At 36.2% G+C, this 15,023-nt stretch overlaps 1 protein-coding gene across 1 annotated transcript in view; it reads right to left on the bottom strand.

The window, feature by feature from the left end:
* Nucleotides 1-2,580: 2,580 nt before the first annotated feature.
* The window catches only part of ANKRD29 (ankyrin repeat domain 29), a 30,261-nt gene continuing 17,818 nt past the window's right edge, over nt 2,581-15,023 (bottom strand). Inside the window, exons 6-9 of the mRNA XM_074203185.1 lie at nt 11,569-11,667; nt 8,950-9,045; nt 6,756-6,854; nt 2,581-2,963 (exon numbers count right to left, since the gene is read on the bottom strand). Coding sequence (XP_074059286.1) covers nt 2,880-2,963; nt 6,756-6,854; nt 8,950-9,045; nt 11,569-11,667 — 378 coding nt within the window. The 3' untranslated portion in view covers nt 2,581-2,879. The remainder of the gene's footprint in view (nt 2,964-6,755; nt 6,855-8,949; nt 9,046-11,568; nt 11,668-15,023) is intronic.

Raw genomic sequence — 15,023 nt, 5'->3', positions numbered from 1 at the left:
TTCTTGGCAAAGATACTAGAGTGGTTTGTTGTTTTCTTTTCCAACTCATTTTAAAGATGAAGAAATTGAGGCAAACAGAGCTTAGTGAATTTCCCAGGGTCACAGTTTGTAAGTGTCTGAGCCATATTTGAATTCAGGTATTCTTGACTCCAGGCCCAGCGCTCTATCCACTATGTCACCTAATTGCTTGCCTGTCTACATAATCTGACTGTTTATATATCCATCCATCCATTTATCCATCCATCTATCTATCTATCTATCTATCTATCTATCTATCTATCTATCTATCTATCCATCTGTCTGTTTCTCTGTCAGTCTATCTCTATCTGTGTGCAGGAGTTATTGTTATGAGTTCTCAGTATAAAAAAGCTAACTCAATTTTTACATAAATCAACACCTAAAATATGAATTCACTATCTGTTTTTGAATGAACAATAGTCTTCAACCTTTAAGAACATGCTTTGGTGAGGTTATTCATGTGGGCATCTTGCCTGATACAGCCCAATATCAAATAGTAATCCCTTTAAACTGAATATAATGCCATTTCAAACTTCAATTAAGAAAGATTCCAGGTAAATGATATTTGAAGTTACTATGTTCTCTTTTAAGTCTGTTCTAGATTTTTATCTATTTGATCAATTATACGCACCAAGGACGGAAAATCTGAATAAATATAGTTAGGTTTGTGATTCTTCTTTCTTTTATCTGTTGGCCTTTCCTATTCAGAATTCTCTAGTGATGCTATTTTGGTCTCTGTAAGACATTAGGATCATAGAATTTTAAGGTGAAAGAAATCTAGAAATAATTTAATACAACCCTGCCATGTTATAGCTGAGAAACTGAGCCCCAGAAAGGTGATGTAATTTTCTCAGAGTATCACAGCTGGTCAGTGACAGATAAAAGACCGGAAACCTGGATCTCACTACTTCCAGGGCAATAATTCTTTGACACATTCATGTTGCTTCTCCCTCAAAGTTCTGCTGCAAAATTGGAGCTAGTAAGCTTGTTGTTAATACTAATCAATACAAATTTTACAGGTCAGTGTCTAACTTAAAAAATTGAAATGTATCAATTAATTACCAGGCAGCTAGGTGGCATGGTACATAAAGTACCAGACATTGAGTCAGGAAGATTCATCTTCCTGAATTCAATCAAATATGGCTTCAGATACTAGCTGTGTGACCTGGGCAAGTTACTTAACTCTGCTTGTTTCTGTTAACATTTCTGTTAACATTTCTATAAAATGAACTGGAGAAGAAAGTGGCAAACCAGTCCAGTATCTCTTCCAAGAAATCCCCAAATGGGTCACAGAGTCTGATCAGCCTGAAAAACATCTGAACATATACTTAATTACTTAGGGGTTATACAGCAACTAGATAAATTGCCATTTCCTTCATACAGATCCATGGCCTTAACATGAAAGATAAAGACATCTTTAAACCACAGAAAGGTTCTCAATATTTCCTATGTCCAAGTGATGGGAAAATATGGTTTGTGTGTGTGGGTGTGTGAGAAATTAGGCACTAATTCGGAGGCAGTTAGACACCACTGATAAGTAAGTACATTTAATTTAAGCTGTAGTTTCCCCCAAAGGAACAAATTTAATATAAAACAACACAAACCCAATTCTTTTCTTAAAGTCAATCAGCATGTCCCATGCATAAGTAGATGTTTACTAAATAAATAACATTTAGGCATGACTTGCATAACTGTAGTAGTAATAATACATCTTACTTTTAGATTACATCTTCTTCTAGGCCTTTGAAATCTATTGCATAAAGCGAAGTGATATTAGAAGTTCTAGATTCCTCAATAGATAAAGAAAACCCCATTCTGTCTTGGGAAAGATTTTCTAAAGGACAGGACAGAACTCAAATCAAAGCTGAAGGGAACAAGCCAACATTTTGGATTATTTTTGCAAGGAACTCTGAATCAGAATTAAAGTGACTTTTCCATGGGATGATAGATTTAAACTGGAAATGGCTTTAGGAACCTTGGAGTTCATTTAGACCCATCTCTTTCATTTTATAGATGAGGAAAATGAGACCCAGAGGGGTTGTTACCTATCCAAGGGCACAAAAGTAAATAGGGTCAGAAATGGAATTTGAACTCAGTTTCTCTAAATCTAAATCTAGCCTTCTTTTTCACTACTCTTTGCTGACTTCTAAAATATTCATTTTACCTCCTCCTAAATCTTAATCAAAGATATCATTTTAATGTGAGAAATCAGGAGAGGATCAACTCACAAATCACCAAATGTTCTTTAAAGTCAAACACCTCCTCCTTGAGAAGCATATGCAATCTTGATCAGGAGTATGGATACTCTTCAATGCATTTGTGTTTGCCATTCACCTGGTTTCTAATCAATATGGCTGTGATCCTTAAGTCGAAGAAAATATATTGCAATGAAGTTAAAGATATTCCCTAGATGAATATATGCATATATGTTTCTGTTAACAGAGCTATATGTGACACAAAAGGGAAAGTGCAATTAATCAGCTAAATGTCAAACTTAGAGCCCTTTAATGGGGCAGAACTTCATTTGGCCTTGATTAAGGCTGGAAGCCTTGTCCACCTTAGAATTCTTTAACTGAATTACATGAGGAGTTTCTTTCCATTCTGCCAAGGTGCTAAACCACAGTGGAGTCTAGGTAACAGGCCAATGTGTGAACCCTGTTGTGAGGGTGAAGGCGCCTGGAAGCTGCCCCATCTAGGACCTGGAGGGCCGACTCTAAGATTGTCCAGAGAGCAGCAGTGTGGGCATTGTGAACCAATTAAACAAGATACTTTCAAGAACCAAAGTTCAAAACAATTTGCAGAACAAATTTACTTTCTTACTAATGTGGACAGGGTTTAGCCACCAAGATGCAGGAGTTGAATTAGCTCTTCCGGTGTGTTTCCTTACTTCGAAGGAGACGTAAAATGCGTTCATTTTTTGTTAGTTCTGCTGGTAGTTCATTTGCCTGAAAAAAGAAATACAGTGATAAGAAAACTCCAGTGTTGTGGGTCTTGATATGTTTGCCTCCAAAATCTCCCTTCTATTGATCTATAGCATTGTGCCTTCCTAAGTTCAGTCTTGTCCAAATTGAAAACCACTGTGATTCATGCTGCACTATGACCTGTGGTCTACAATTCAATAACACAGATTGATCATATAATGTTATTGGCAGTGTGGTTTTGTGGAAAGCTTCTAGATTAACACTTGAATGACGGGTTTCAGTTGTGGCTGTACCAACTTATTAGTTATTTTACCTCAGACATATCACTAAACATCACCAAATAATAGTTTTCTCTTTATTAACCTCAGAGATCATATGAGCTTATTATGAACAAGCATATTCCATCTAATATTGTAAAATGATAACAACAGGAAAGAAAGCAAAATATTAAGCAGAGTGATGTTCTGGGGTAGTTAGTTTCCCAGATCAATGTTATAAATAGATAATTAATGAAAGGAATTTACAGTGAGATTATGTGAATTTATAGTAGGGACTGATTATGATGTATTGATTACATTCTTGCAAAGTGCATTGGTTGAGGCAGCTTCACAGAGGTATGCTTTTACACAGAAATACTTTGAAAAAATAAAAACTATTATATATTCATAAGGAATCAAATACATGACCTTTATATTAAAGTTTTCTGTGAGTCAAGTCATTGAATCACTAAGCATTTGTTACCTACTATGTACTGGCCACTGTGCTAATCAATGGGAAACTAAAAGGTAATAGTTCCTTTTCTTAATGAACTCACAGTCTAATGAAGAAGATAACATGCAAACAAACTATATGAACAGGATATATTTATGTTTATATGTCTATATATAGAAACATATATTCATACAAATATAAATAGTATATCTGTACAATATACACACAAATATATGGATATAGTACAAGTATTAATGTAGAGCTACATAATACACATGTATAATTTATGTGTATATCATATATATATACTTGCAAATACATGTGTGTATATGTGTATTGTATGTACATTTTTTATTTCTTTTTCTTATTTGGGACTCCTGAAAATTTTGAATAACTAAAAAGTTTATATACTGTTAATATTAACCTCATATGACCAAAATATGTCCCAAAGGATATGAAAATTTACTTAGACCTTTAAACATTCCTTAGATAAGAAGCTAGAGGAAGAATCTCAACTGTCCTTGATTCCTGACTTGTAAATAATCCTTAGTCTGCCTATCTGTGTAGTTTAATCTCCTTGTTCATTAGTTTATCTTTAGTTTTTGTTTTATGGGGTTTGTTTCTTTCCTTAGGGGTTAAGTGAGATTATGATTGTTCAACTTTTATGACATCAAAGCAAGTATGGGATTTTTGGATCTACCATCTTTTTAACTTTTTTGACCTAGGAGGAAAGATTACAATGTATAAAAGAATTATTACTCTGTTATTCTGACATAATCTTGCCTATTGGAAGCCTTGTTAGAACCTCACATTGTTAAGGCTTTTCTGAGGTCAGAAGCTATGTTTTTATATAATAATATTATCACTATCATTTAGACGTTGTGGTAAATCTATATTTGACAGCAGTTACCACATGAACTTAAAAAGAAACTATTCAAAGAAGAGCTCCATAATACACCTTTAACCTGTTCATTAAATTAGATAATTAATGGGGCAGCTAGGTGACCCAGTGGATAACCCGCCCTGGAGTCAGGAGTTCTTGAGTTCAAATCCAGCCTCAGACACTTAATAATTGCCTTGCTGTGTGACCTTGGGCAAGTCACTTAACTCCATTGCCTTAAAGAAATTAAAAATAAATAAATAAAATTAGATAATCAAATAAAGGGTACTTAATGACAATCAGCTTGGGAGAAAAGAATTAACAACTTGTCCTATAGGGGAAGAGTGTAGAGGGGCATAAGTTCCTCCAAATAAGCTATTATTTTTAACTTAGTATTTTTTCCTAAGTTTCTTCAGGAAATACAGGGAGTCATGATACATCTCTCTACTTCATTTCCCTAGTCTCTCTTGGTTTCCCCCATTCTGTGCTTCAAAATCTAAGCCAAACCAGAACCTCAAATCCTCAAACAAATAATGTTCTTAGCAAAAAAATAAATAAATAATTTTTTTCCCAATTCCTCCTGTTTGATTACTTTTCATTTGCTCATTTCTTTGCTGAATTTTCATATTTGTCACAGCTACTAATTGTGAGTAACTCCCCAAGGAACTATCCTGGATCTTTTTCTCCTTTCTTCTATTAGGCAGCCAAAGGAGCTAATAGAATCAGGAAGACCTAAGCTCAACTATCTCAAGCAGATGTCTCAAATTTCCTATCTATGTAACTCTGAGCAAGTCATCTAATCTGTCTGCCTTAGGTTTCCCAGCAGTAAAATGGAGATAATTAATAACACCAATCTCCAAAATTTTTATGAAGAGCAAATGAAATAACACTTGTCATGTTCACTCAATGCCTGGAACTTAGTAGTTACTTAATAAACTTTTATTTCCTTCCTTCCTTCTGTACTTTATCATTTGGTGACTTAACCAGCTACGATGGGTTCAATGATCAACTGTGCAGATCCTTCCCAAATCTGTTTCTCTCCTGAGTTCCAATCTAGGATCACCCATTGTGTGTTGAACCCATAGAAATTAATGTTCTGTAGACCCTTGTCAACTCTTCCCTGAACTACTGCAATACCTCCTATTTGCTAGTTTTGTGACCCTGGGCAGCTAGATGATTCAGTGGGTAGAGTATTAGGTTTGAAACTAGGAAGAATCATCTTTATGAGTTTAAATCTGGCCTTAGATGTACTGCCTAGTATCAAGAATGCATCCCTTGCTTTCCAGATCTTATGCACAACCTGAGCCAACCTTTCTGATTTCCTCTTTAATCAGTAATAGATTGGGAGTGATATACCATAATGAGAAGTAAATTAACTACCTTCCTTTTACTTAAACCTCCTGGGAAATGAAAAGAGAAGAGAGATTTTTCACCTAATTTTCTTCTGAGGTCAATTAGGGATAAGCTCACAAGACAATTTGGAAATTCCATAAAAGTTTGTGCTGAAGGAGTGGGAGGAATCAGCAGATCCCTTCTGTTTGTTTTTTTGCAAGGCAATGGGCTTAAGTAACTTGCCCAAGGTCACACAGGTAATTAATAAGTGTCTGAGGTTGGATTTGAACTCAGGTTCTTCTGACTCAAGAGCTGCTACTCCATCCACTGCCACCTAGCTGCCCCCTGCACAGTCATCCCAATGTCTCTTCTGATCTAATTGAACATAAATGAAAACTTATGTCTTATCAATTTTTATCATTTTTCTATTTCATTTAGTTGTTAGTATGGCAAAAAAATTCTTTTCTTGCTTTTTAAATTAGAAATGTATAGAGCTACCATAAGGGCCCCCCCCCCCCCCAAGGCAGTTCCCTAATTAGTATAAATAGGTTTTAGAAAGGAACCTATCCTGGGAACCTAACTTCCATTTATAACAAAATTTCTTGTAGGGGTGGGGAAATGTATCCTCAATTCAAAACCAGTAACTTAACGAGTTCCTAAGTTGGGAACAACCTAAATGTCCCTCTAATTCTTGATGAAAATTTCCCCAAAAGAATACTAGGCAGTAGAATTTAAAAAAAAATTTCTAGAGCACATCATTAAGCATAGACTTCTTTATCCCAAGGATTCAGAATCCATTCCAAGGTGAAAATTACTCATTGGTGGGTTGTTTTAGCCCAATATGAGTTTCTACTCAGTCACTTCAAGGGTAAAGCCACAGTGAAATGGGTTACCTTGTTTCTCAGGAAAGGATCTGCTCCTGCTTCTAGCAGCAAGGTGACTGCTCTGATATTACCACTGAGCACTGCAGCATGGAGAGCTGTTGTTCCATTCTAGAAAATAAATTTGTGGTGTTAGTAGCAATCATAGAAGGGATGAAATCTTGGCATTGATTATAAACAGAGCTTGAAAAACGAGGTTTTCAAAACACTAATGGCAGTCTTATTTTCCCTATATTTTCCCCTTTACCTTTCATTCTTTCTAATGTCTAGGATCTTCTTTGTTTCATACATGAGATCTGTTTAGCAAATGCTGATGGGTTGACAGCAAAAAAGCAGAAATAGAAAAACAATAAAAGCAGACACAAGAACTGAAAAGCACAGGTGTCTGGAGATATTTAGTTTGGGGTGAAGTAGCCCTTCATACTTTGGTAGCCCCTGAGGAGAGTACAATATAGTTTCTCAAGTAACTGGTATTTATAATGATGATACCAAGTCATTAAGAAGAGGTTTATAATAATTTAGTATGCTTTAAGAAGACAAGGGAAGTGTATGATAATTTAAAAAAATCCAGGCAAAATGTGTTCATCTTTAATGAAATCTTTAATATCCAACTTGCATTCAGATGGACAAAATTTAAACAGCAACAATAAAAATAGCTTGTTGTTGAGTCTTTTCAGTTATGTCTGACTCTCTGTGATCTCATTTGAAGTTTTCCTGGCAAAGATATGGTATGGTTTGCCATTTCCTTTTCTAAATCGTTTTAAGATGAGAACCCTGAGGTAAACAGAATTAAGTGACTAGCCCAGGGTTACACAACTAATAAGCATCTGAGGCTGCATTTGATCTCCTGAAGATGGGTCTTCCTGATTCCAAGCCCAGTGCTTTATCCACTGTGCTACCCTGCTGACCTATAATAATAGCTATCAGCATTTATATGCTCTAATTGTTGCAAGGCACTTTTTGAATATTATTTCATTTGATCCTTATAAAAACCCTGTGAGGTAGGAGCCTCAATGTATAGATGGGGAAATAGAAGAGAGGTTACATGACTTGCCCAGGGTTATACAGGTAAGATTTGTCTGAGGCAGTATTTGAACTAAAGTCTTTCTCACTCCAAGGTCAGTTTTCTAGCCCCACCTGTTTTACTCTTCTATATGCCATTTTAGTTATGAGGATAAACAAGGATAAGGCCTTTTTTTTCCTATAGAAGATGAAAAGTAAGGAGGAGAAAATATTTATAAGGATATATAAATTGTTTTTGGAGAAGATTCATAAGCAACTAGAGCATCAGCAGCATGATTGACTTCTTTTTTAAAAATTTATTAAAATTTTCATCCATTTGTACATGCAAATTTCCAAGTTACAAAATTTCCCTCCACCCTTCCTTCCCACCCCGCTCCCCTCAGTAGGGAACAGTCAGGTTAGTGCTTTACATACATATTTTGTTAAACATATTTATATTGGTAATTTTTGGCATGAGGAATTAGGATTAAAGGAAAGAGATAATTTTTATAAAGTGTTCATCAAATTCAGTAGGGGTGTTTCTTTTTGTGATTGACTTTTTTTTTTTTTGGCAAGGCAATGGGGTTAAGTGGTTTGCCCAAGGCCACATAGCTAGGTAATTATTAAGTGTCTGAGGTGGGATTTGAACTCAGATCCTCCTGACTCCAAGGCCAGTGCTTTATCCACTGTGCCACCTAGCTGCCCCTGTGACTGACTTCTTAATGAAGCCATTTAATTTCTAATCCTTAATAGTTTGGGCTTGTCTTTTGGGGTATTTGAGTGATTATTTTGTCTTTTTCTGGAAAATATGATATTAGAAATTCCTAGTCTACTTCTTCCCCTTATCCCTTCTCTCTCCCCTTCTTTATGATTCTGTTGTCTTTAATGAATCCAGAAGATGATTGTGTGGGCTAGGGAGATTAATTTTTTTTCTTAGCAGTATATAGCTATACCCAAAGCTTTCAAATGTAGATTTCTTCCATTTTAACCTCCTTTCTTTTTTTTTTTTTAGGTTTTTGCAAGGCAAATGGGGTTAAGTGGCTTGCCCAAGGCCACACAGCTAAGTAATTATTAAGTGTCTGAGACCAGATTTGAACCCAGCACTCCTGACTCCAGGGCTGGTGCTTTATCCACTGTGCCACCTAGCCGCCCCCTTTAACCTCCTTTCAAGTGAAGATGATCTAACTTCCTTTTTAGATCTTACCTTTAAAAGGCCAAGGGTGGGAGAGAACTTCAACAGTTCCTCAATGACATCATTGTACCCTTTATTGGCAGCCTTCAATAATGCAGTTGTACCATCCTTAAGGGAGGAAGAGAGGTAGAAAAAGGTCAGTCAACTCATAGCTGAATGATAGGAGAATATAGAATGTTGTAGTAGCACCCTAGCAATCAGAGCATGAATTTTGGTAAACAAGTTGTGTAGGCTAAAATGTTGATCCTAGGTAATTTCCCAATAGAGAGCCATGATTAAGCACATTAAATGTTGTTCAACTCTAATAAAACTATAGAAGTACCAAATAGATTCCTATATAATGCTGTTTGAAGATGGGACCTTGCCTTTGGGAAATTTATGCTTCTCCAGTCTTAGAGTAGAGACATCAGGAGGATAAAGAGGCTCCCAAATGACATTCTTTCCTATTAGTCATTTAGCAATGTTGATTGAATTTTCCGAAATACATTTCTGAGCCTATAGTAACTTTCTCATTAACTACTTAAAAAAATTTTCAAGAAACACAAATTGATAATTAAAATGTAGAAAAAATTTCCAGATTAACCTTAAGATTCTTATTTGCATTTTAACTGGAAAAAATATAAGGATCTACATTTTAGAAAATGACATTTGTTCTGTGTCCTCTTCCAAATCCCTAGATGCATTGATAAAATGTTACTGTCTTTGTCCATATTATAATTATAGTAATTAATTTATCATTCTTTTTTCTGCCAACCTTGTCTGACATTTCTTCATGGAAATCCCTTCAATGAATAATCCCATCAGGTCACTGAAGTTGAGAAAGAAATCAGAATCTCAATGTAAATGATATTGGCCACAAGCCAAGATACTATGGAAGAAGAGACCCCAGAAAACAAAAATATTTTAAAATAATAAAGTAAATTTTATATATAATAATATAAATAAAATAAATATAAAAATAATGTTAAAAAATAATAAAATAAAAAGTTGTTTTACTTGTGGCAATAGTAAGCTTTGCGTGCCCCCTAGGGGCCTGATCTGATAGAGCAATTACCAGATAGTGTCCTGAGTTGGGTAGCTGGGCTCCCAATCACCAACTCGTGATGAGAAAACTCTCTAGTCTTCCTCTCAAAGAGTTCCACAAGTAAAAGTCAGGCAATAAACATTTATTAAACACCTAATATGTACAATGAACTGTGCTAAGCACCAGAATACAAGGAAAGGTAAAAGGCAGCCTCTACGCTTGGGTGAAGCCCAGGTAAAGCGAACTTGAGAAGGGACAGTAGGAGCAGGAGTGGCCTTGCAGGAAGACAGAATTCTAAAAGAAGGGGGTGCATTCTTGATGTGGGGGACCATCAATGAAAAAGCAGGCAGCTCAAAGTCGGGACGACACATTCAAGGACATCTAAGTCGCTCACCTTGCCTGGAATGTGGTATGCATAAAGGAGAATAAGTCTGGAAAGGTAGGAAAGTGACAGCTTGTGGAAAACTTTAAATACCTAACTGAAGGCTTTGTATTTTATGAGAGACATGAGGTAGCTCTGGAGACATTTTTTTTAGGTTTTTGCAAGGCAATGGGGTTAAGTGGCTTGCCCAAGGCTATACAGCTAAGTAATTATTAAGTGTCTGAGGCTGGATTTGAACTCAGGGACTCCTGAGTCCAGGGCTGGTGCTCTATCCACTGTGCCACCTAGCCACCCCTTACTGGAGACTTTTGATCATATCTATGCTTCAGAAAGATTATTGTGGGCTATGCAGAGAGTGGATTGGAGAGAATACAGTCTAGAAGCAGGTAGACCAAAGAGCAGGCTATTGTTTTAGCATGAATAGACAATGAGGGACTAAATCAGGGTGGCAGCTAAAGCAGTGGAGAAAGGGGATGAATGTAAGAGAAATTATGGAGGGGAAATCACATTTGCTAATTTGTTAGATATAGGGGGATGAAAGAGAGGCCTCATATGGACTTTAATGTTTACTTATTTCTACAGTTATCCCATATTACTGATGAGTATTAAATGTGATAATGCCACAAGAATAGGCTTTGAAGGCTGAATGAGGCCCACAGGCTGTGAGATGGACACACCTACATTAGATAAAAAGTGTAAACCAAAGATTACCCATTTCATTGGGCTGCTTAAGAATTCTATCAAGTACTTAAACAGCTTAAACCTGCGTAGCATCCAGATCATCACAAAGGACATAGAAATAAATGTTTCCCTTTTATACATTTACTAAGATATTACCTACTTGTGAAATCAGAGAAGAGAGGTGAGTTTTAGGAATCTGAGGTTTATATAAGTTCCAGGAAATCAGGAAGAATATTTAAAAGATTGGCTCACGATTTGTTAAATAATTCTTGTCTTCTTTAGTTAGGGTATGTCAGATTTGTTGAAAAATTTGCACAATAATAAATTTAATAAATATTATTTACATTTAAAAAAGTATGACTCTCCAATATTCTAAAATTTATTTAATTGATCAAAAAATAACCCATCTTTTTTATGTTGTCGTTTGTACCTGGACTTTTTTTGACTTTATGTACTGAAGTTCAAAAAATTTTTTTAAAATGGTTTGTCTTGTATTTACAGACATTATTTGTGTGACAAGATGATAAGAGTTGGCATTACTTACATTTCTTGCAGCATCCCGGTCTGCCCCCCGAAGCAGCATTACTCTCACTACCTCACTGTGTCCCATTTGAGATGCTATCCATAATGGAGCTGTTCCATCCTTTAGGGGAAAAAATGCCAACATAGTTGTACCAATAGTGTTCTGACTCCTGGCTTCAAGGGACATCAAAGACATTCAAACTTCTGAGGACAGAAAACACTAGCAAGGTACTCTCTGGGAGTAATCCATAAACCATCCAGAAAATTCAGGCCTCAAGTAGTTTAAGAATAAAGAGGCATCTTGACTTGAATTATCCTGATTCTTCAGCTTTCTTTACCAACCTCCTTTTATCTGTTGGCTTTTCCTATTAGAACATAGGCTCCTTTAGGGCAAGGGAATGTGTTTCTGTTTATATTCGTATTTTGTGGGCTTCACATAGCACTTTACATTTAGTAATTGCTTCATAAATGCTTGTTGACTTACCTAGATTTGACTATAGATCTACCCCCAATGCCTTTAATCATGGGATCATAGATCTACAGCAAAAGGATTTCTGAAATCATCTATCAGTTCTATTATAGATAAGCAAATGGAAGCTGATTTTCTCCAGATCACAGTAGTAGCACGAAGAGGAATTTGAACCCAAATCTTCTGATTCTAGAGCCAGGTTTCTTTACATTTGATCATGTAATTTATGTAATCTGTATAATTTGCCTTTGACAGCTCTATTACAGGAGTGTTCTTCACCTCCCTCTCTCCCAACCTTAGGGCATAGGGAGGGGGTTTCCTTTTCCCAAGATAAATCAGACTTGCCCATTTGTGTTATAGTACATGCCTCTTTGTAACTTCTTAAAGTTCTTGTCCAGCAGAGGGTGCCAGGGGCTAGTTTTCATGATAGACGTGGCCTGAGCCAGCTTGGTAAAACTTTTCATCTAATGTAGAGTAATTTGGATAATATGTGAACATTTGTCTTGAATGTATCTCAGTCTGTTCTAGAGGGACAAGGCAGACTCTGGTTGAGGCAGTTTTTCACAGTCCTGAGAAGTCATTGATAGCAGGTAGCAACCTCCTAATGGAAACACTGACTAGTTGAAGGTCAACTATCCTAAGCTGTCATAGTATATAACAGCTTTAGTGGGCTCTTGCCTGGATATACACTTAGAAACACACACACACACACACACACACACACACACACACACACACAAGCACACACAAACTTGCCATTTCAATGGTGTCCAACTCTTTATGACCCCCATTTGGGATTTTCTTGGCAAAGATAAAAAAATTGGTTCAACATTTCCTTTAACTTATATTAGAGATGAGAAAACTGAGGCAAACAGGTTGAAGTGATTTATTCAGGATCAAATAGCTAATAAGTGGCTGAGGTCAGGTTTAAACTCAGGTTCTCCTGGTACTCTATCCACTGTGCCACCTAGTTGCCTTTTAACTAATGAATTCTTAAAATTGTAAGAAACCTGAGCTCCCTCAAGCCTTAGAAACAAGACAGTTCCCCCAATATTAACATAATTAAAAATAACTTCTGTTCATATAGTGCCATATAAATTTATTCACACACACACTATCTCATTTGCCATAGTTGTTGCAAGTAAACAACACAAGGATCCTAGTTAGCAGATGAAGAAACTGAGGTTCAATTTACTCATGGATCTGTCCAACATCACACAACTTGTTACTGGCAGGCTTAGTCTAGGACTCAGGTCTTCCACCTCCTGATCTGGAACTTTGTCTATGACAATAGGCTTCCTCTTATTTAAAAGAAGGGATTCATACATTTTTTTCTTGAAAATACAAAGGTGATACTAATACATTGGAAACCTAGATGGGCATTTTATTAGTGTGGCAGATACCATTAGCTTAACATCTGAAGGAAAGAAATCTTACTCCTTTAGATCCTTCTAGGAAAAGACACAAAGAAAGATGAGTACTTATAGAACTCCAAGCTGTCTCTAAACAACGAAGTCTCTCTCTTTCTCTCTCTCTCTCTCTCTCTCTCTCTCACACACACACACACACACACACACACACACACACACACTCTTTCTTTTTTCCTGTCCTTGTGGAGGAGGGGGTTGTAGTTAGTGCCACTGTGGGATCTTGGAATTCTTAATAACATATATGATAGTCATAAAAATCCTGTGTAATTATTGTCCTGATTTTACACATGATAAAATTAAGACCAAGAAAGGTTAAATGGCTTTCCCAGGTCACACAGCTTGGAAATGTCTAAACTGGATTTGAACTCAGGTCTTTCTGACTCCTGGACTTGAACTCAGGTCTTTCTGACTCCAAGGCTAGTATTCATGCTACCTTAAGTTCTTGTTGAAACAATAGGCTATATATTTTGATTTGCCATTTTAGTGAGAGCTCTGCCATAGCTCTTTCATTGAAGTATTTAGTAAACCCACAGGCAGGCCACATAAAATTGCTCTGTGGCCACATTTTGGTCAGCCCTGGTCTAAATCCCAAGAGAAGTATTTGAAATCAGATAGTTCTAATAGAATTAGATGGAGCAATGAAGTGTCATTTAACTGTTTCAGAAACCCATCAAATTCTTTATTGTTTGTTTAATTAATTCTGGATGAATTTTACTTGGTGCTAGGTATTTTGTTATTTGGAAGGGATAGTATATCACATTAGCTAGCTAAAACATTGGTAGGGATTAGTTAATTTGGTGAACTCCCTACCATTTAGTGTCACATAGTTTTAGGATAGGAACTTAAAGGTACAGGACACAGGACAAGCAATTTTATAAGAGGCAGTAGGTGACAGTAATTTAGGGACTGAAAGAGGCCCCACTGGGAGATGTTGGGCAGATTGAATGGAGTCACTGAGAACTGAGGGAAGAAATCAAAAGAGTCCTGGAAGAATGGGCAAAAATATGTCAAAATCAAACTTAATTTATTTCATAATTTTCCCTAGAACTGGTTTTCCTTCTTAGACTTAAGTTACTGTATGAAATCAAGTTTTTGTTTTTAAGGGCTAAACCTGCAGCAAATAAAAAATATTTCATGATTGCCATTTTTTTTAATGGTTCATTCTCAGTTACTGGGCCTGTTACTTCTCTTTAGAGCCTCATACAGATCCTAAGATTTATTGTCTATCCTTTTCTGTAGACATGTTGCTCTTTGCCTCATAGCTACTGTGCCACCATATATGTCTATTGAAATCCTATCCATTTTTTAAGACCCAGGTCAAATACTACCCACTCCTTGAAACCTATCCTGATCCTCCCAGTCATAAATGGGCTTCCCATCTTTGAACCAAGAAAGATTTCACATTTACTGTTTTTAATTTCTGTCCTGTTAGCTTAGACCCAGTAGATCATCTTGAGAACTTTCTGAATTCTGATTCTACTGTCCAGTGTATTACTTATTTCTTTGTACTTTTTGACAACAGTAAATAAATATGCTATTAGTTTCCAGATTTAAGTCATTGATTAACAAATATTGAAT

This window comes from Macrotis lagotis, chromosome X (assembly GCF_037893015.1).
Source record: "Macrotis lagotis isolate mMagLag1 chromosome X, bilby.v1.9.chrom.fasta, whole genome shotgun sequence".
Classification (NCBI taxonomy): domain Eukaryota; kingdom Metazoa; phylum Chordata; class Mammalia; order Peramelemorphia; family Peramelidae; genus Macrotis; species Macrotis lagotis.
Note: the sequence above shows the minus strand (reverse complement) of the source record. Positions and strands in the feature narration are given on the sequence as shown.